Source organism: Andrena cerasifolii, chromosome 2 (assembly GCF_050908995.1).
Source record: "Andrena cerasifolii isolate SP2316 chromosome 2, iyAndCera1_principal, whole genome shotgun sequence".
NCBI classification, from domain to species: domain Eukaryota; kingdom Metazoa; phylum Arthropoda; class Insecta; order Hymenoptera; family Andrenidae; genus Andrena; species Andrena cerasifolii.
In genome coordinates this window covers 10285222-10304207 of record NC_135119.1, presented here as the reverse complement: position 1 = coordinate 10304207, position 18986 = coordinate 10285222, and the positions used below count along the sequence as shown (strand labels likewise).

Below are 18986 nucleotides of genomic sequence, written 5' to 3'. Positions count from 1 at the left end.
TTTCGTTTAAACGTTCATTCAAGTTAAAAGGAAACTATCCCAAGCAGCTAATCCTAAGATAATGTATTTCCTTCCTTTTTTTGTATTTATTTATATAACTTCTATTTATATTAGGTATGCACGTACGTGTGATAACTAAACAGATACATGATTTTTTGTGGCGCAAAGACACTACCAGCTTTGCGGCTCGATCAAAGAGCAGGAGGCTGTCGCGCGTCGTCGAACGGAATACAAAATAATACAAACAGAAGTAACATTGCTCGTTCTCGTTTCCCGCGAATATATATATATGTATATATATATATATCTTCGCCCCGCGCGTAATCGTATCTGTTCAGTGAATCACTTGATCGAATCATTCCCCATATACTGAATCTTCTTCGTTAATCGAGGGAGCATCGGTTTAAGGACACCCCCTCGAGGCGCTCGGTCTAAGAAGAGGATTCAGCAAACGAATTTGTTGAGACTTCGCTATAGGCACGAGCAACTGTGACCTTTGGGCCAAATACATAGTGATTTACAATACGAAATATTCGTACAATAATGGATTCTTTTACAGTTTATTATACATATATAACCATCTGCGTATGTATATATATAATATATATTTATATATATTTTTATTTCTCCTTTTCCTTAAAAGCTTGAAAAGCGTCTTTGAAAGATCGTCCGAAAAGAAAAGAAAAGAAAGGATACAGAAAGTAAAAAATAAGAAAAAAATTTGTTAGCTGTCGATACGGTTGCACATGCCTGAAAAATCATATAAATCTCGCACGTAGGTACATATATATTTATGTAAACTTTTCATCTTTCTCAATTGCACGCGACGATAGAAACAATAAAAATTTCTCCAATTTTAAACTATTCGCCGATTATCTACACGCCTCTTTTTCTCCTTTCACTCGTCTGGTCTCTCTCTCGCACATACACTCTCGCACACTTTCTTAGGATTGGACTCAGCAGCCTCCTGTTCTCTAATATAACTATATATTCAATGTTTGTTTTGTGTTCTCCCTCTTTTTCCTTTTAATATAATTATCAAGTAAAATTTGTAAAATACAATATACTACCTATCATAAATTCTTAATCTTTTCTTTTTTTTTCTCGTTATAAATAATAATTATTATAGTAGTAGTCTTCACACCATTTGTTAATTTATTATAATCGGATGCCGTTTCCTTTCGTTTCTTTTTAATTTAAATATTACATTTGTGCCCGTCGCACTAACTCGTTTCCCGTCCTCTTCTTTTGTCTCGTTAATAGTTATTCTGCGTGACTGTGTTTCATATATAATACATGTAATATAATCTAAAGGACTTATCGTATTTACATATATACACGTAACAACGGCGCGTAGTCCGAATTTGTCAATAATTCCTCGCCTTTCTTCTTTTTCTTTTCCCCCGTTTCATTTCTCCTCGCCATTCTTCTCGGATCGCTACTAAAACACCGACTTTCTTTTTTCCTTCGAACAGCAAAACGTTTATTCCGGGGAAAGGACATCTACACATCTACGACGGATCCGGAAGTAACTGTGCACGGAATTTTCATCTGTGAATACTAATAAACGGATAATAGATTAAAATTCTGGTCAGATCTTTGTGTGTATACGTGTCTGTATGTGTGTATGCGTGTGTGTGTGTGTCTCGTGTGTAATCCCTTTCTCTAACGCAAACGCAACACCCTCCATCGTTACTCCCCCTCTATGCTTGCGTCCCTACTCGCGCGTGGTTGTTCGCTTCGTTATATAAATTTAATCAAACTCGAACTAATTACAAAAAGCTTACAACTCTTAGGAAATAGGCTCCATAGCGATACATTAAATTTCCCCGCCTCTCCGTTATTCCCTTGGCCAACCATGGATTTCGGTCACCGCCCGGCATATCCGTCTTTCTTTTCACTTCTGTAAGTGCAAAGACAATCAAACAACTGTTTGCTTAAGAGGTCGAAGAGGAAGACGATTCTAATCTCTACTTGTCCCTTACGTTTTAGAAACATATTACAAGTACGCGTTTAGTGTATAAAATAATGCTAGAACGTACATCGTCGTCGTATGTTAATGCGAATACTCTTTCGTTATATCATGAAAAACTTTTCAATGCCCCCGACACATATCCCGTATATGCATACGTTTATAATACCTACTGTTTATTTACGATTACATTTCACACGTAACATCCCTCTCCTCGATTATCTTTCCCCGCGCTCGTTCGCTCTTGTACTTGTCCCTCTCGAGCAACAGTTGCGATCTTACCTGGCCGTTGTCTGAAAAAGGTAAACCTGGCCCCGGCCCCGTCCAAACACCGTGCCCCTACCTAACGATTCAGGGTTGGCCAAGATCTCACTCATGCTACGAATCAAGATCGTCCTCTCTCTGGCTACTAAAGTACGACACCAGGCCGCCGAACTCGCCGGTACCCTCCTCGTCGTACTGCTTGTTCCCGGAGCCAGCGTCGTTCGGATGCCCTTGCTGCGGCGACGGATGGGGCTGGGGAGGTGGCGGCGCCTGGATCGGGGGCTGATTGTCCGCGGGGGACGAGAAGTGGTCCGCAGGGTAGGGAGAGCCCTGGTACGCGGCCGCGTCGTCGGCGGTGGACATGGGCGGAGGAGGTGGATAGGCACCGTAATGATAGTTGGGTGGAGGTGGTGGATGATAGGGGGAGAAGTTACCGGGAGGTCGATTAGGGGGTGGCGACGGTTGCTGCATGCTGTGGTTCACCGGAGAAGCGTTCGTGAAAGGTGGCATCTGGTGCCTGGGGCCCATCGGGTTATCCGCGAACCTGGACAATGGCGGGGGTCCCCTGACGTAAGGAGGCGGTGGAGGAGGTGTAGGACCACCCTTCGCTAAAGGGCTCCCGGCGGCTGGCGGGATCATCGCCGGCCCAGGTCCGAGCGGAGAGCTACGATCTCGATTGTTAATGGATATCGGCCCACCGCCCGACGGAGACGGGTCCATCGGGTGGTGGGGCGTATGATACATCTGCGGACCAGGCACCCTCATCCTCATCGGCGGTGTTCCCGATCTCACCGCCGCGAAATGAGGCGGCATGGCCGATTGACCGGCTTGCCTGTACGGCGAGGGTATCCTCCCGCGCGGCTGCATCTCGTAGCCCGTCCTGGGGCCGGCCATGATTTGACCGCCAGCGTTTGGCCCACCAAAGTACTTGTGCCCCATCGCCGCCGCTGCAGCCGAGAACGATTGCGGGCTGCTGGACACGGGCTGGGACTGCAGCATCCTGGTGATCACGGAAGACTGTTGTTGCTGCTGGTTACTGGGTGGCATCGACGGGTAGACGGACTGCGGGGTCGGAGTCTGCGAGGACGGTGGTGGCCCTTGGGTGGTGACGATCACAGCTGGCGGCGTGGACGGTGCCGAGCCGGAGGTGCTACTTCCTGGCGTCGGGAGCACGTTGGGTATGTCGCCAGGCTTCATCTCTGGATTCGAGTCTGTGCCCATGCCGATCAAACCTACGTCAGAGGCGGCTTTCGCTGCTGCTTCCGCGGCTCTAGCTGCCTCCAGGGCGAGTGTCTTCTTACCTTTGCCGCGTCCTCTTCTTTTAGGTTTCATGGGGGACCCGTCGGGGCTGAAGATGTGCCCCTCTGGTCCGGTTAACATGGGAATGTGTCCTTCGCTGATCCTCTCCGCGTCAGGCGTCATAATCGTGGGCATAATGGGGTTGACGTTAGGCGACATGCTACTTGGTATGCTACTTGGTATATTACTTGGTATGCTCTGCGGCACAGCGACGGGCAAACTGCTGGTGTTCAGGGTTGGCGCGCCATCTCGGCGCATCTGCTCTGCGAGAATCTCCGCCTTGCTACGTCGGCCTCGTTTCTTCTTCTTTGGTACCTCGCCGTCGATCCCTTCCGGCGCGTTCGGATCCCTCTGCCTCTCTGCCGCTAATATCTCCAATGCTTTTAGCCGCGCCTTTTCCAGCTTCTTGGCCTCCCTCTCCTCTTTCTTCTTCTTCTTGGCTATCTCGATGGCAGCTAGCTCCAACTGGCGCCTACCGTACTCTTCGTCCTCCATCATCATCTGCTCCAGCTGCTCGTCGTCCAAGTCGGCTAGCTCGCCGGGTCCGAGGCCGGTCAGGGAACCCTCTGGCACGTCCCCCGTGAACGAACCAGCCGCTGACATAGTCGTGCCGGTCAGTCCCACGTTCTCTGAAAGATTGTCGTCAATTTTAGAGTCCATCTCTCCTATAGGATTGTCCATCACATTCGCAATGATGTCCTTCTCCGCCTCTTGGTCGTCTCTTTTCTGGATCACGGAACCCATCAGAAAATTCTGCTTCCGGGATTTGTTCTTGCTACCGGGCTTGGGGCCTGGTTTCTTCCTCTGTTTCGGAGTCCCGTCGCTACTCGTTTTTCGCTTAGCTCCTGGACTTTTGCTCTTCCGAGGTTTCCTACTCTTTGGCGATTTGTTTTTCTGCTTGTGACCGTCTTTCTTTGGATTGTAGATGTCGCCTGCGAAATATTACCGATAGCAATAGAAAGTACATTAATGAATAGATTAACTCGATGCAGCAACACGCTTTCGAACTTACCTGAATCTGAATCTTTTTCAACATCTTCATCTACGTCTTCACCTTCCTTCACAACGAACTCGTCCTCACTTTCTCCGGTTCTCCTTAATGCTTTTTTCAACTCCTATAATAGTACAAGAAATATATTGTACTTCTACAATGTTTTTTAATTCCACAGGAATTTTTAATACCATTTTTTTTACCTCTTCGCTGTCTGACGCTATTTCCTCTTGGTAATTGATCTTCCTCCCTCGAGTTCGTCTACCTAATACACTTTCTTCCTCTGGTTTATTATCGTCTGGAAGACCACCGTAGATTATCTAAAAACGCAATGGAACTTGCATGACCTGAATACCGCGTCTATTAAAAAAAAAAGAAGTAGAATGAAATGAAATTTACTTTTCTTCGAATGGATGGTGCCTTCTTAGATTTCTGTGTGACTTCCTATAACAAAATTAAGAGAACGTGTTTAAAAAGAAGTTAAAAACGGTGAAAAGGGTAAACTTACTTTCTTCTTCTTTTGCTGCGGCACTACTAATGGCAAAGTTGCTGGTACATCAGGTATTTCTGTATTCATCTCCTTCAAATTGCCATCGTTTGTCTCGCTAACGTCCCTGTTCTCGTTAATCTCATTCCCATTATCGAGTTTCACATCTAACCCTTCGGACACCACAGACTCACTGTTCTCTAACTGTGGCTGCGTCTCATACTGCGCTTCGATCCTTGCTTCGTCGTTTGAGTCGTCGTTATCGCTTTGATTGTCAGATTCGATGATGCGTTTTCTCTTTTTTTTCTTCCTGCTCTTCGGTTTCGGCAACGTCTTGTATCTAGACGTTGGTAAAGTTTTACTTCTGGAACAAAGTTTTATTAGAGCACAGTAGCGACCTGGGTTTCATTACACGAACACGGTATCTTACTTCTTCTTCCTCTGTCGCCAGGAATTGTCACTGTCTTCGTTATCAGAATCCCACGTGGACCGAGATTTTTTCCTCTTTGGCCTATCGCTTTCCTCGCTATCATCGTTTACTGTAAAAAGTACCATTATTTAGAAGTTTCTTATTATATAAAGAAACAACGATAAAAGTAGCTTTAACAAATCTGTTCCACTGTACTCACTGAAGTCTCCCTCGTAGCGAGTAGTTCTGGCCCTGGTACTTCTTCGCACCGATCGTGGATCCCCCTTTCTACTGCGTCGCTTCACATCAGCAAACGTGCTTTCGTCGGAGGACGTCAGATGATCGTCGAAATCTTCCTCCTCCTCCGAACTCGAGCCTTTGAAATCTTCGTCGCTTTCTGGGTCATCCTCGCTGCTGATATCGAGACTGTTCAATTTACGATGTTTCTTGCGCGACAGGAACTTCTTCACGACTCTCTTTTGCTCTTCTTCCTCCTCGTCCATACCGTCGTCCCCTTCGATCTTGTATTCCTCGTCGCTGTCCTTCTCCGATTTCCTCTCTATATTGTCTTTACTCTCCTGCGTTTCCTCCATGTTCAACACTTCGTTCTTAAAGTGAAGCTGGGCGAGAAAAATCGTTAGAGAAACTTGAAACAGAAAGGACTTAGTGCCACATTCAAATACGTAACAAATCAGTTTACCTGCGCCTCCTCTTTCTCCGCGTTAACTATCGTCGCGATGTCTTTCCCTCTTCCTTGATTCCCAGCCCCCCGAACGGCCTCTACTTCGTCCTGGATCGCTGCATTGATCATGGCGTCGTAGTCGTTGAATTTGTACCTGTTAGCACATCGCCTCTCGCGCAACTGGTACACGGGCTCGCTCTCCTCGCTGCTGGAAGTTTCTGTGCTCGAGGAAGAGGAGGCAGACGAGGATTCTGTAAACAGAAATATACAGTCATGTAGTCAACAAGTACAGCTCTTCATATGCAGTATTAATTTGCAAGAACTGCTTAGTATAAATACCATTGTCTGATTCCTGGCTGGACGCCTTGGATCCATTCTGGTGACGCTGCGACTCATTCTTGTGAAGCACATTATCTAAACTGATACCCACGAAGGCTAATCGCTTCTTCCTTAACACCTCGTTTTCGTGTCTCTTTGCTAACTGATCGTACGTCTTTAGACTCTCCCGCAATTTAGCCACAAGGAGATTCTGAAATTAAATTCACGTACGTTCAATTTCAGATGGAAAGTTTATTCGAATCTGTTATGATGATTGTAAACATACGTGTTGACACGGAGGACAGAACCAATCACCCTCAGGTATCAGCATAAGAGCTGGCCTAAGGCACGAGCAGTGCCAGCCTTTGTCGCAAGAGTCACACAAAAGTATCCACTCTGGATGATCCGCCTTGCCACATTTCTGGCAAGCATATTCATCGTCTGCTTCTTCCACATCACTTTGAGCTACGGTTGATTAGAAAATAGTGTATTCGTTAAGATACGTAGGTCTAAAACATGCGAGACTCTGCAAATGGCTACGTATTACCTTTTTGAGCAGTTCTGGCTCTTCTTAGCGGTTCGGACTCCTGATCCTTCTCGAGATCACTCTCTGGCGAAAACTCATGGTCACTTTTGAAAAGCAGAGAACCTTCGCTCTCTATTTCCTCTTCGTCGTCATCTTCCTCATCGTTCTCATTCTCTTCGGCACTACTAGAACCCGAGGAGCTCTGCCATGGATTCGCTTCGTTAAATTTGGACTGCATTTTCTTCTTTTTCCTTTTCCTACGCTTCTTGCTAGACTTCTTTTCCTTCTCTATTTCTTTTATTATAATCTCCTCCTCGCTTTCAGGCTGGAAAAGTTACAAGAGTTACAACAATACATCAACATCCATCAAATGTTCGCACGCAATAGAAATGTACTTTTATCTTCTTTCGTTTCTTCTTCTCCGTGGAGTCTTTCTTATCCTTTCTCTCGACTACAGCTTCCTCCTCGATTCTTCGTTTATCCGCCTCTTCCTTGATCTTTTGCTGGGCTATTCGTCTAGACTGTCTGACTGGTGCCTCGTCCAGTGCCGTTCCTGACTGTACCTCAGCGATGTCTCTTCCTACCTCGAGGCCCAAAACCATTTTCCCTATGAATAATATTTTTGCGTACAGTAAATCACAATCAGCTCTTATTAAATCATACTGATGTAACATAAGTACTCACTTTTCTTTCGTTTCTTCTGCGAGATTGGTGTCATGCTCAATGCATCATTGTTAGTCTGTGTTACGTTAAGGTGAATCTCAGGCGATATCTCTGAAACTTTATTGCCCCGAAATTCAGAGTGTTTGGGACGAATTGCACGTGCGTTTCCCCTGTACCCACGCCGTCGCCTTCCTCTGGGACGTCCTCTCGCTTTCCTCTCGATTGCAACCAGGTGGGGGGTGCTTTGGTCGTCGCTAACATCCTTAATGTCAAGCTCGTCCGACTTCTCGGGACTACATTTCACAGCCTCGTCCTCCGAGCTTATCGTCACCACGCGACTCTCCTCTATAGATTTCCGTAGCTGCTTGTCAGATAAACGTTTCCCGCGCAACCTTATCCTCTTGCCACCCATCATTTCATCCTCCTCTTGCTTCGTGCCTCCATCGTCCGAGTTGGAGTCGTGGGAGCTGTTCCGCCGTTTACGAGATACTTTTGGAGACTCCGTAGAGTCCAACTTCCAGCCCTCGTAAACGAGTTCAGACACAGGCTTCACTCGTATGCCTATTTTAGGTGTACACGTGTCTGCCTGCTCTTCGCCCAGCTTTCTTAACGTATCTTCATCGGTGCACGCCAAAGGATCAACCTCTTCGGGGGCTGTATTAAAAATGTTTTCGTTGTCCACTCCCATAGAGTCATCTGACGTTAAGGAGATTTCTTTTATATCCACGCTCTGGATCTCTGAACTTTCTTTCTCATCTTCGTTATCCGCATCACAGTTCTGTTGAACGTCTTTCAATGTATCTGCTTCGTTAGAAACTGTGCTCAACTTATCCTTTGTTACGCTGGTGTCAGATACGACATCTCCGCTTATTTTAGTTTCTTCGACTGGTACAGCTACTTGTTTAAAGCTATCCAAACTCTTGTCCAATTGCACTTCGGAACTTGTTAAATTTTCTAATACTTGCTCGTTAGACTCTATGTATGGGGGCTTCGATTTCAACGGAGGAACATCTTGAATGTCAGAGACGTCGCTTAATCTTTTACTAGCCTCTTTCTTAGAATCGTTCTTAACAACAGCTGATTCCGGTGCTGCTACCTGCTCGCCAAAGATTGCTGCGCTGTCGTTCGCATTTGGGACGATACTCTCGGGCAAAGTTTCTATCATTTTATTTATAACGCCAAGCGATTCGTTGCGCTTCTCATGATTTTCCATAACGTCCAAGTTCTCTGGCTTCTCACACATGAAGTTTACAATCTGCCAATTGTCTATGGGCTTGAAGCCTTCCGATATAGCTGAAATATTATTCTTACATATTTCTGATTTATTTATACCTGAGGATATATTGTCAAATTTCAATGGCAAAAGATTTGGTACTGAGTGAACAGACGCATCGACTTCCTCCGACAATTCTTTATTAACGTGACTTTCTTCCTGCAAGTTCATATCGAATTTATTCTCCTTGTCGCCAAACTGTGAGAGTTCCTTCAATTTCTTATATGGTTCTACGAGTGGGAGCTCCTCTCCAGCATGCTCCATAGCTTTAGTATTGTTAAACTTAATATCGTTATCTAAATTTGTTGCCAGTTTCTCTTCTATAGACTTAACATGCTGTTCCATCGAATTCGCACGAGTCACTTCATTATTCGTGTCGTTAGGTTCAATTCCCACTTTCGTCCCCTCAAGAATTCTAATTTCCTTTTCAGAACATTCTGATTTAGAATCATCTATTTGTTCCTCAACCAAGTTCGCTAGTTTCTCCGTAACTGGAACTGAACTTTTGCTCTCTTCTTCTGCTTTCACCATGTCCATTAAATTGTTTGTTTTAGTTAATGCCAAATTCATACATTCTCTGCTCACTTGATTACACAGATTTCCAGAATCAGATTCACAAAGGACCGGCGGCGCCTCTGTCTTTGCCAATTCTGTGATCTCCGTCTCCGTGGGACTATCAGCGATTTTGCTTTCATTAACCGATGTAACTGATTTATCATTCTTACCATATTGAAAAACATTACATTTGTATTCTTTCCCAACTGTTTCTTCGTTACTTATCTGTTTTACTTTACATTCAGCTTCCTCTGTTTCCTCAATATTCCTTCCTATAGGTGATCCTGTTTGCTGATCGTTAATAAATGTACTTTGTATTTCATTGGCCAGCACATCAGCGTTCGCAGTTGCTTTTTCAACGCTTTCTTTTTCATTCTGCTCGCTGCTAACCACGGTTTCTTCTAAATTGCCAAACGAATTATTTTTAGTCTCAGAAGATTCTGCAGCAACAGGCTCAAACACATCATCGCTGCCATCATTCGAATCACCGCTATCATAATTTGCAACTAAGGATTGTTTAACATCGCTCGCTAATTCCTGAGGATTTACAGGATCTGCATTTACTTCATTGAATTTTGCTACCTCCGTGCATGGCTCTTCGGTAATATTATTTTCTTCTCCTGGATTATTTGCACTCTTTAGTATATTATTTGTCGAATCTTGTTCCTTATTTTCTTTACTGCTCTCTTCGACACAATCTTTAACATCATTGCACCGATCTGTGTTCTCCTGCTCTGAAGTTGTACGCTCCACCATGTTAATAGGAGGGTCCTGCTGAATATTTACAACGTTCTCCGTCTCTTCTGCGTCAGGAACGTCCAACGCATCATCTTTGTTACCTTCGACGGAGGAGGCACCTGATTCTAACGAAGTACCATCGGCATCTTTGTCCTGCGACACATTGTCACTGGAACTCTCTTCTTCGTGCGTTTTGGTAGATTCGTCGGACTCCACCGATTGATCGCTAGCAACTGTATTTTCATTCGATTCTTCATCGACAGAGGAACTCTGATCCTTCGATGCAGCATCCTCGATTTCATTGCCAGGTTGAACTAAGTTAGATAAATCCATTTCTTTCGTAATCTCAACAGCATCAGATTTGGATGGTCTAAAATTATTTGTGTCAGGTACTATCTCTGGTAATACATTGTAAATAGGACATTCATCTTTAAAGGACGATTTCTCAGAATCCGCTTGCACCTTGACACCCTCATGGGGCGAAGTGTCGCGAATGCAACCATCATCCGAGCTACTTATCGTAGGAACTAACGCGTCTTTGTTACACTGTTCAATCGACTCTGAACTAGTAACAGCAAAATTCTCCGCAAAATCTAATTCAGTATTAACATCAGGCACAGAGTTTTTGATAACCGAGCCAACTACTGTCTTCTCTTTCGTTCCCTCAGAGTTTCCTGAAACCTCGTCTTGCGTACCATCCATTAACGTATCAATCTTGTCTTTGTCGCAATTAACATACGCCGAGTCTGTATCAGAACCAACCTGGTTCTCGCTCTTCTCATTATCAGTGTCTATCGATTGCTCCTCTTGACTATCGAACCCTGAGAAGCTATCGCTCTTTTCATTCTGTTTACTGCAATTCTCAGTGGACGAATCAGATTCCTTTTCACAAACATTCTCTGCTTCCTTTCCCGCTGAACTATCCACTTCTTGATACGTGGAAAGTTCTGCTCCATTCGCATGATTCGATTCAGAAGAATCACTTTCGCGTTCTGCCTCCAGCTGCGAACATTGAACAAGGGAGGATGAACACGAATTATTAACAGACACTGAATCTGTTTTCAATTCGTTCTCTTTAAGCACCAGCGCATCAAAGGATTTACAGTCAGCTTCGTCCTCGGATGAAGAAATTGGTATCGTCACTGCTTTGAGAGCACTGCTCTCCAAATCTGACTTTTCATTCTGTAACTGCCTTTCATATTTACTGCACCCTTGCTCTAATGTCTCGTGTTCCATCGATTCGACAGATAAGTTAAACTGTGTTATAGACGGTGTGGCAACTGTGTTCTCCGCTTTCGTATCTAGATCATCTTTACTTAAATCATTCGTACTGTGAGGTTGCGGAATAGTGTCCAGAGTTTTTGCTTCTTCGGATTTCAAATATTCTTCTGTCATAGTTTCGCTGCTGGAGATTGGATCTTGCACAGCGTCCGTAATGCACGGTTTGAAGTTTTCTTCGACCGTTAGTGTCGGCTGAGAATTGGACAGACTTGCTTCTGCCTTCGGTACTGCACGATTCTGTTCTATGGAATATTTCGATGAGACTGTTTGTTCCCACGTGTTAGTTGGTCCTTCAACACTTTCTACTTTACTCGTATTATCATTCTCGCAGGACGAATTGTCGGATTCAGACGTATACGATTTGACTTTCAGTGAATTATTATTCGTCTGTGTTACATCGAAATCCTCCGATTTGTACGAGGTGATCATGTCTTCCACAGGTTTGGAAGAAGACACGCATTCGTATTGCAGCGTATCTGACTTCGATTGTATAGTCGTCGAAACTACATGATCAGATTGCGATTCGAAGATTCCTGACCTCGAGGTGTACGAAATGCAGTTGGGTCCAAAAAAAAATCTTGGCGGGGACGAAGCCATTGGATTACATTCGTTATCCACTTTTTCTTTAGCATCCGTCTCGTGCGAGGCTATGCTATCGGAGTCGCAGATATTTTGCATAGCGTCTTTGCAAGGTGTGGTCTCTGTACAGGATTCAACTGCTTCCGAAGTATCTGCCTGGCACAAAGATATAGAGGAATCGCACTGGATGGAGTCTTGGACAGTGGTGCTTTGTTTCTGTTGGGCAGAACTCTCGCCCGGATCCTCCTGCGGATCCCCGAGATCTACGCTTCTCTTCTGCGACGCTGCAGCCTCGATATTTATAGAGTTTCCATCTACCTTAACGTCTTGACTTTCACTAGCGGAGTCCTCGCAGTCGGTTTCACTTTTCTTCGGTGATATGTCTATTTCGTTTGATATGATACTGCTGTCGCATTCGGTCTTCTCCCCTGGCTTGCCCACGTCCCATCTGGACAACCTCTTCACAGAGCTACTACTGTTCTTAGGTATGATCTGAACACCCAGCGTCGGCTTGAATTTTGGCTTCTCCTGCGTGGAGCCCACCTGGCAGTTACCCTTTACGCCATCGCTGGACTGAGGGTAATTCCTGTTCAACTTTATGCTACCTTTATTCGCTAGTAGAGGCCCAGCAGTCACTTCGTTCGTAAGGCTATCTTCGGTTAAGGTTTTGTTCGCTGATAAAGACGAAGTAGCCGAATCGGCTTCGCTTTTTGATTCCGTGCTTTCTTTATTGTCAGCTGCATCGTCGCCAGGGTTACCTGTCTGACATTCCTCGCCAGATCCTTCCCCGTAAAAAAAAATGATGGGCTCTTCTACTGCCTCGCCAAGGACAGGGTTCACCGCGTCGCAGTCGCTGCCAGAGCCTTCGCCTTGGATCATCATCACTGGTTCCTCGATGGCTTCGCCAACCTCGTCCCTCCAATTGCTACCTATCATGGGTCTTTTGTCCATAGACCCTCGGATAGGTATTACGTCCGCTCTTATCCTCTTCAGCATATCCTGCTGCAGATCGTCTCCCTCCAATGGACGCTTCACCGGTGTCGTGTTCATCCTTAAAGCCGCTATCTTACTTGGATCGGGAAGTATCGTGTAGTTTGGTAATCTGTGATCCTCCTTGCTGGGTATCCTCGCGGCATTGTGGTACGGGCCAGACGGCATGTCGTAAGCAGTGAACGACATTTGCCTTTTACTCAAGTCCGCTACCATCGCGTGGTTGCGCATCATCACAGCCCGAGCGTCGTATTGTAAATTCGCAACCTCCGGTTTGTTCAGCTTCTTCGTACTCAGATCCATCTCTCTGTGCTGGAAATCCTGTGCTCTGTATCCAGGAGAGGGTAGATCTATACTCTTATTAAATTTTCGACTAGATAGATCGATCCCAGAGAAATCCATCGGCCTGTTCTGCTCGTTGGCGACTTCCCAGCCTCTGGGCGAAGTAGACAAATCCATGCCTCTGTGTCCCCTGAGCGCATTAGCTTTCTCCGCTTGACTTCTCGCGCAGAAATCTTGCGGCAATCTGTCGTCGTCCCCGTTCACCACGCTTCCCACGATGCTCCCCGACCTTGCCAAGTTCTCCGCTATCTTCTCCAACGACTTCATTCCACTCGGCTTGTCGAGCTTCTCGGACTGTATCCTGACAAGGTTCGCGGCCAACTGGTCTATCGGCTTGACGGACAGTTTGCTGTGCATCATTGGCATGTCGCTAGATGGAAAAGAGAGACTGTTCTTTCCAGGCAATTTATCGAGTGGTCTCACGATTTGTTCCACAGATTCTTCGTGTTTCTTTGTTATATTTAACGCAGCGCCGACCGATGTTATTCCAGCTGCCATTTTGTCTTCGAACGCCTGTTTCGCTTCGGAGGGATTTACCAATTTAAGAGGAGAGGTGATAACTGGTGTTCCGATTGATTTCAGGGGCATCGATTCCTCTGCATCAACTTTTGAACTACTCACTACCATGTGCTCCTCGGATTTATACGTTCCTATGGGTTTGGTATCGAACGCACCAGAACTGACTATCTCTTGAGGTGTGTGCATCTTTTCGTGCAAAGCAACTGTACCTTTCTCCGATAACATATCAACCTTGCCATTTACAGTTTTTAATGCTGGCGATACCAAGAGAGGGGTCTCCGTGTAATTTGATTCTATCGCTTGGTTCTGTATTGCTTCCTGAGAGTCCTCTTCTTCCGTATTTTGTTTAGAACTGTCATCCGTTAGCTCGTCCTCGTCCATATCGTCGTCTGCGTTGTCAGCGTCGTTTGTGTCATCTTGATCATCCTCAGAATCTTCACCCTCGTTCTTGCCTAATTCCTTCTCTTCCCGACCTTCAATGTGGATACCATTCTCCTGGACAGCCTCATCCTCCAGGCTCGGTGACGTTGTTATTTGCCCCGTGTCAATAATAGGTTTCTCAGAAATTTCTAAACTATTACTATCCTCATTGATCGGTATAGGTCCGACCTCACCATCCGACAAGGTGTTTATAAGATTAACAACACCTTCTCGATCCCTAGCGTTAACAAAATGTTAACTAAGCATCTATGTTGGAATACATTTAAGAGTAGCTCGAAAAGCATGAAACGTACGCAAGTTCAAAACTTACTTAGCTACAAGCTCCCAATTCTCTTCGTCTAAATCTTCTCTATAAACCCTTATATTGCACTCTTCGTCGAGCTGGCACCAATACGCCAAGCCAGACTTATCTCTCCCGAGCGGCTCCACGCGCAGCTCTCTGGCCGCTACTTTGTTCACCTCGTTTTTAAACTTCTGATTCAGATCGAACTGCGTTTCCAAAAGAACCTGCAATGACCAAGGCTTTTCATGTAGAACAAATTGAACCTGGCAGTTGCTTAGTACATAACTTTGAAAAACTAAACTCAAGCTTTATAATAAAGTAATCGTGTAGATACTTTAAGTAAGCGTAGTTTGACAGCAATGCGGGCCTTCTTGTAACCGAACCGCTCCAGCTCCCATCCATCTTGGTTCGAATACGTGTGGCAGAACTTCACCAGCGCTCGTTCCCACTTCTCCGGCGACACTGTCTTGCGCGTTTTACGTAACAATTTGATGTGCAGATCTACCAGTTGTTGCGGTACTACAAAGAAAAGCAAATTACTCGAAGGAAACAGCGAACACCAAGTACTCGTCTCAGTCAACCACAAATCTCGTTAAATCATAAACGAATATATGTCTCGGAAAATTCCAAAATTTTATTTGCCGACACACCACTTCGATCTTCCAGACTAAAAGCTCGAGAAAAAAAGAGAGAAAAAAAACTCCGAACGGTAATCACTAAAATAAACATTCTCAAAATCACCGCGTAAAAAGAAATTTCATACACGGCCCCACGCTGAACCACGGACACACGGTTCACGTTCGCAGGCTTGTAATCACGTGTGACCGACGTTGACAACAAGGGAGGTGGCAGCACGGGAGAAAATAACAACAGCGTTGAGAGCAAATCGAACTCGCCTGTCAATAATATTATTCAAGCCTATCAATGAATCGTGATCACAAGGCGATCCTCTCGCGCCGCTAATTCATCCACAATAATCCCCCGCGATGCAGAAGCCCGCTAAATCGTGACGGAAGACGGGAATCCGCGTAAGCAATGTCTCCGATTGAAATATAAAAAAAGGAAACGAAAACAGAGTCATGTATCGTGTTTACTCGTAGACGAATTAATCGGCCCCCCAGAAACATAACAGGGACGGGCGCGAAAGAAAGAAAGAGAATTCGTAAAGGGGGGAACCAGCGTCGGGACGTAGGATGAAAAAACCACACACATAATATCGCACGCGAGACTTTTGGCCTCGCGGGGGCGGGTCAGTCATTCTCTCTCTCTCTGTCTCTCTGTCCGTCTCTTTCCCTCTCTTTCGCTCGCTTTCTCACTCCATCCTACCCATACACGTATGCACGCTCGAGTTTACTCACCCTCCTGCGTGTTTTCGAGCATCTCTTGAAGGCGCGCGATATCGGGATAAAGGACGCCGCAGGATTTGCCGAAGCACTCCAGAAACGAGCAGATCACCGCGAAATTTGGGTCACTCGCGCAAGAGGCTTCGTTATCGGACGCCATTTTTCAGCCGCTTCTCTCTGGGCCCGTGGCCGCTAGGCGATATACTACGCTAGGCGGCCTAACAACTCGTATCGCATTTTCGTGAAACCGCGTCTGGTGGTGGCAGCCGAGGCAACAGCTTGCGCCCCGCGAAGGACCAGGCGACGCTGCCAACGATGTGGACGGGGGGGTGGGCCCCTGTTTAAGCCAGCTTCCGACGCCGCTTCCCGCTTCGCCTCCGACTTCCTTCGCTTTATACGCGCCGAGCTGATCGCTTCTCTACCTGCCACACACCGCCACTAACACTCCGCGCGCGTCGGTCCGCCGCGAGAGAAACGCTCGGTCGAATGGAGCACACACGCGCGCGCCTCGCTCGCGAGGGAACCGAGGAGGGAACCAGGAGAGGAACACCGAGAGAGGCCACGGGCGGTTGGGACACACACGGGGGTAGAAAACGACGGCGAGCCGCCGTACCGCCGATAGGGACACACGCGCTCTATGTTCCGTCCGCCCGTCGTATATTTCCACTTTGTTTTCGGCCGGAACGTTCAGCAGGGCATTCAAGAAAAGCCAACACTTTCACACACACACGAGAGCGCGCGCGCGCGCGCTCTTCTCTCTCTTCTCCCGTTCTTCGTTCACTTCGCACTTTTCCACATATCACGGCGCGCTCGACCACCACAAACACACACGCAAGGGGGGAGGGAGTAGGGAATAGGAGGAGGAGGAGGTGGGAAGGGGGGATATACACAGCAGGCGTTGAGAGAGATCGTTGCGCCTCTCGAGTATATAATGTATACACGACGTGTGTAGTGTGTGCACGCGCGACGCGCGCGCGCGCGCGCACCTTCGGGCGCAATAATAACGATGCACGTAATCGCGGGGTATCGCGTTCCCCGGGCACGTTCGCTGGCTGCCTCGGCCGTTCTATCCGGCGAGGATCGGCGTCACTGTTGGATCACAGGGTACACAGGCAGCCGGGAAGTAATAGCCACCGCGGAGGCGACAACAACAACGAAAACGGCCCTGTTCCTTGCTGCGCGCCGCACTGGACATCGCCTTCGGGTCCGGGCTGCGAAACATTTGGGGGGTTCTCAACCTGCCGCGACGCGACGCACGATTACCTGCAAGCCTTTAAGCCGCGTTTATGCGGCGCCAGGGGGGGGAGGGGGCTACTTTTTCGTTGTGACTTTAATGCACTGTACTCAGAGCTGCGTAAAACGTGGTTCTCGGATTTAGAGCCGATGGACGTGAGATAGTTTTGCTGCTCGGAGGTTTAGCGCGTAATTAGGCTATAGGCTGGGCCATGCAAGGGTGGCCGCCACTTTTGAACCATATACCTCGGTTGAGATTGACAAAGAATCCGTTGGTATGAGTGTGTGTGCTCAAACGGAAGGGAAGTGGAAGGACAGTTTTGTTTTTTAATGATCGATCCAAGGTCAGCTGGAGGGCTTTAGGCGAGTTTGGCTGCTACAAAAATCATGTCCCAAAAGTTACTCGCACTTGGAGTTGTACTTTGATTGACGCTAGGTCTGGATAAAATCATTCCCAATGCCTTGACCTTGCGCGCTCTGCAATGTGCATTTCTTGTTGCGTAACAGGTGTTCTTGTTGAAAATTCTTTTTACCCAACCATCGGAGTTCAGAAATTGTGGCAGTTATTTCATAAATGACTTACGGCTCGTTGTTCATTGACATTTTCTGTTCAGTCTCGCCGATTGAGATTGTACGGTGGGAATGGATCATTGAAGATTCAGCAAAGACATAAAAAATTGTAAATAGTACATGAAGAGCCTTCGACCTTCAGAGAATGTATACTTATAGCGAATCGGATAATGAAGCTAGTGACTCTTTGGGAACACGCAGACCATTACGAGGAAGCTATTTCCTTTATATATTGCTTGTCGTATTTACTTTGTAGTTGGTTATTTTGAAATCTGATTCTATTATTATCATAACATAATAGCATTTTATTTGTATTAAATTCTTGAATTACTATTTAGAAATGCAAAGTAACTAACCTCGACGATGCAACAAACTGCAAAGCAACCTACGGAAACCTACTCTTACCAAACGCACGAATGCACACAAGAATTCTTCCATCTTGTGCCTTTCCTACCGCATATATTAAAATACCTCAGGATTTAAAATAAACTATTGTCATTTCATCTATTTACTATTTAAAAACAAAAAAACTATCTCATTTCCCAACTTACTATACCCCTCTTCCCACCCACTTTATTTTACTCCCCCCCCACAAACAATACAACGTTACTCCCACTATTCCAACAACCGTGTCCATCCACGCGATCCTGCCCAAAAATTTTACTCAGCTCTGAGTCTCCGTCGCCACCCCTATCCATTCAACGAGCAACCCCCGCCAGCCCACGGATCAACGATCCACGCGTGAGCTTTGCTCGATGCACCTTTGAATTTCGATTACGTCGAAAGAGCGCGAAAAGTTTGGGACGGAAGGTCCGGAGCGCAGATTTCAAGGCCCCCCCTCCCCTCGGGAACGATGCTCTCGCCGAATGACGTAGTTCTGCGTAGTTCCGTGCGACTTGGAGCAGGCGGGGGCCGAACGATTCGATCGATCAGTGCCGACTATACAGAGAAGGAGAATATTTTTCTAGCTAATCCTTACCCCGTCCACCGTGGACACTCGCGGCCGTTACGAATTCCCCGAAGAGAGAAACGCGCGGCTGGAGCGGACACGGCCGTGTACTATGCTCCGTTTCGCTATCCGCACTGTTTACGACTACCATTTACATGGCCTTCTACTATACGCCGCCTATACATCAAACGCACGGTAAACACGCGCGACGTTCGTAGCGGGCCGAGATTGTGCGACTGCTGCGATCGATCGCGCGAGCCAGAAACACGGACGAGCCTG

The 18986-nt window shown here is 46.5% G+C and overlaps 1 protein-coding gene across 6 annotated transcripts; it reads right to left on the bottom strand.

Moving 5' to 3' along the window:
- Positions 1-1184: 1184 nt before the first annotated feature.
- Positions 1185-18932, bottom strand: LOC143366024 (uncharacterized). Of its 6 annotated transcripts, none has more exons than XR_013084650.1 (17): positions 15971-16122; positions 14947-15131; positions 14640-14836; positions 7633-14546; positions 7344-7555; positions 6970-7273; positions 6709-6887; positions 6444-6633; positions 6123-6355; positions 5643-6042; positions 5444-5552; positions 5035-5377; positions 4926-4970; positions 4730-4846; positions 4548-4650; positions 1788-4467; positions 1185-1560 (listed from the first exon to the last, which is right to left on the bottom strand). XR_013084650.1 is itself a non-coding variant. In XM_076806721.1 (17 exons), exons 1-17 carry the CDS (start codon positions 16113-16115, stop codon positions 2351-2353), a joined length of 11703 nt encoding a protein of 3900 aa, XP_076662836.1. In that variant the 5' UTR covers positions 16116-16122; the 3' UTR covers positions 1185-2350. The 6 variants fall into 6 exon arrangements, 5 of the variants coding, with proteins under 5 accessions (XP_076662836.1, XP_076662835.1, XP_076662834.1 ...); XM_076806721.1 differs by having other exon boundaries at positions 1185-3447; positions 3538-4467; XM_076806720.1 differs by having other exon boundaries at positions 1185-4467; positions 7633-12313; positions 12356-14546.
- Positions 18933-18986: the final 54 nt, after the last annotated feature.

What these genes read in the sequence shown, in the direction of transcription:
- LOC143366024 (XM_076806717.1), bottom strand. Translation starts at nt 16,115, where the DNA reads ATGGCGTCCGATAACGAAGCCTCTTGCGCGAGTGACCCAAATTTCGCG. An exon ending in TCAAACTACGCTTACTTAAA is followed by an intron (nt 14,837 to 14,946) that starts GTATCTACACGA and finishes TGGTCATTGCAG; the next exon opens with GTTCTTTTGGAAACGCAGTT. An exon ending in TGAAAAAGATTCAGATTCAG is followed by an intron (nt 4,468 to 4,547) that starts GTAAGTTCGAAA and finishes AATATTTCGCAG; the next exon opens with GCGACATCTACAATCCAAAG.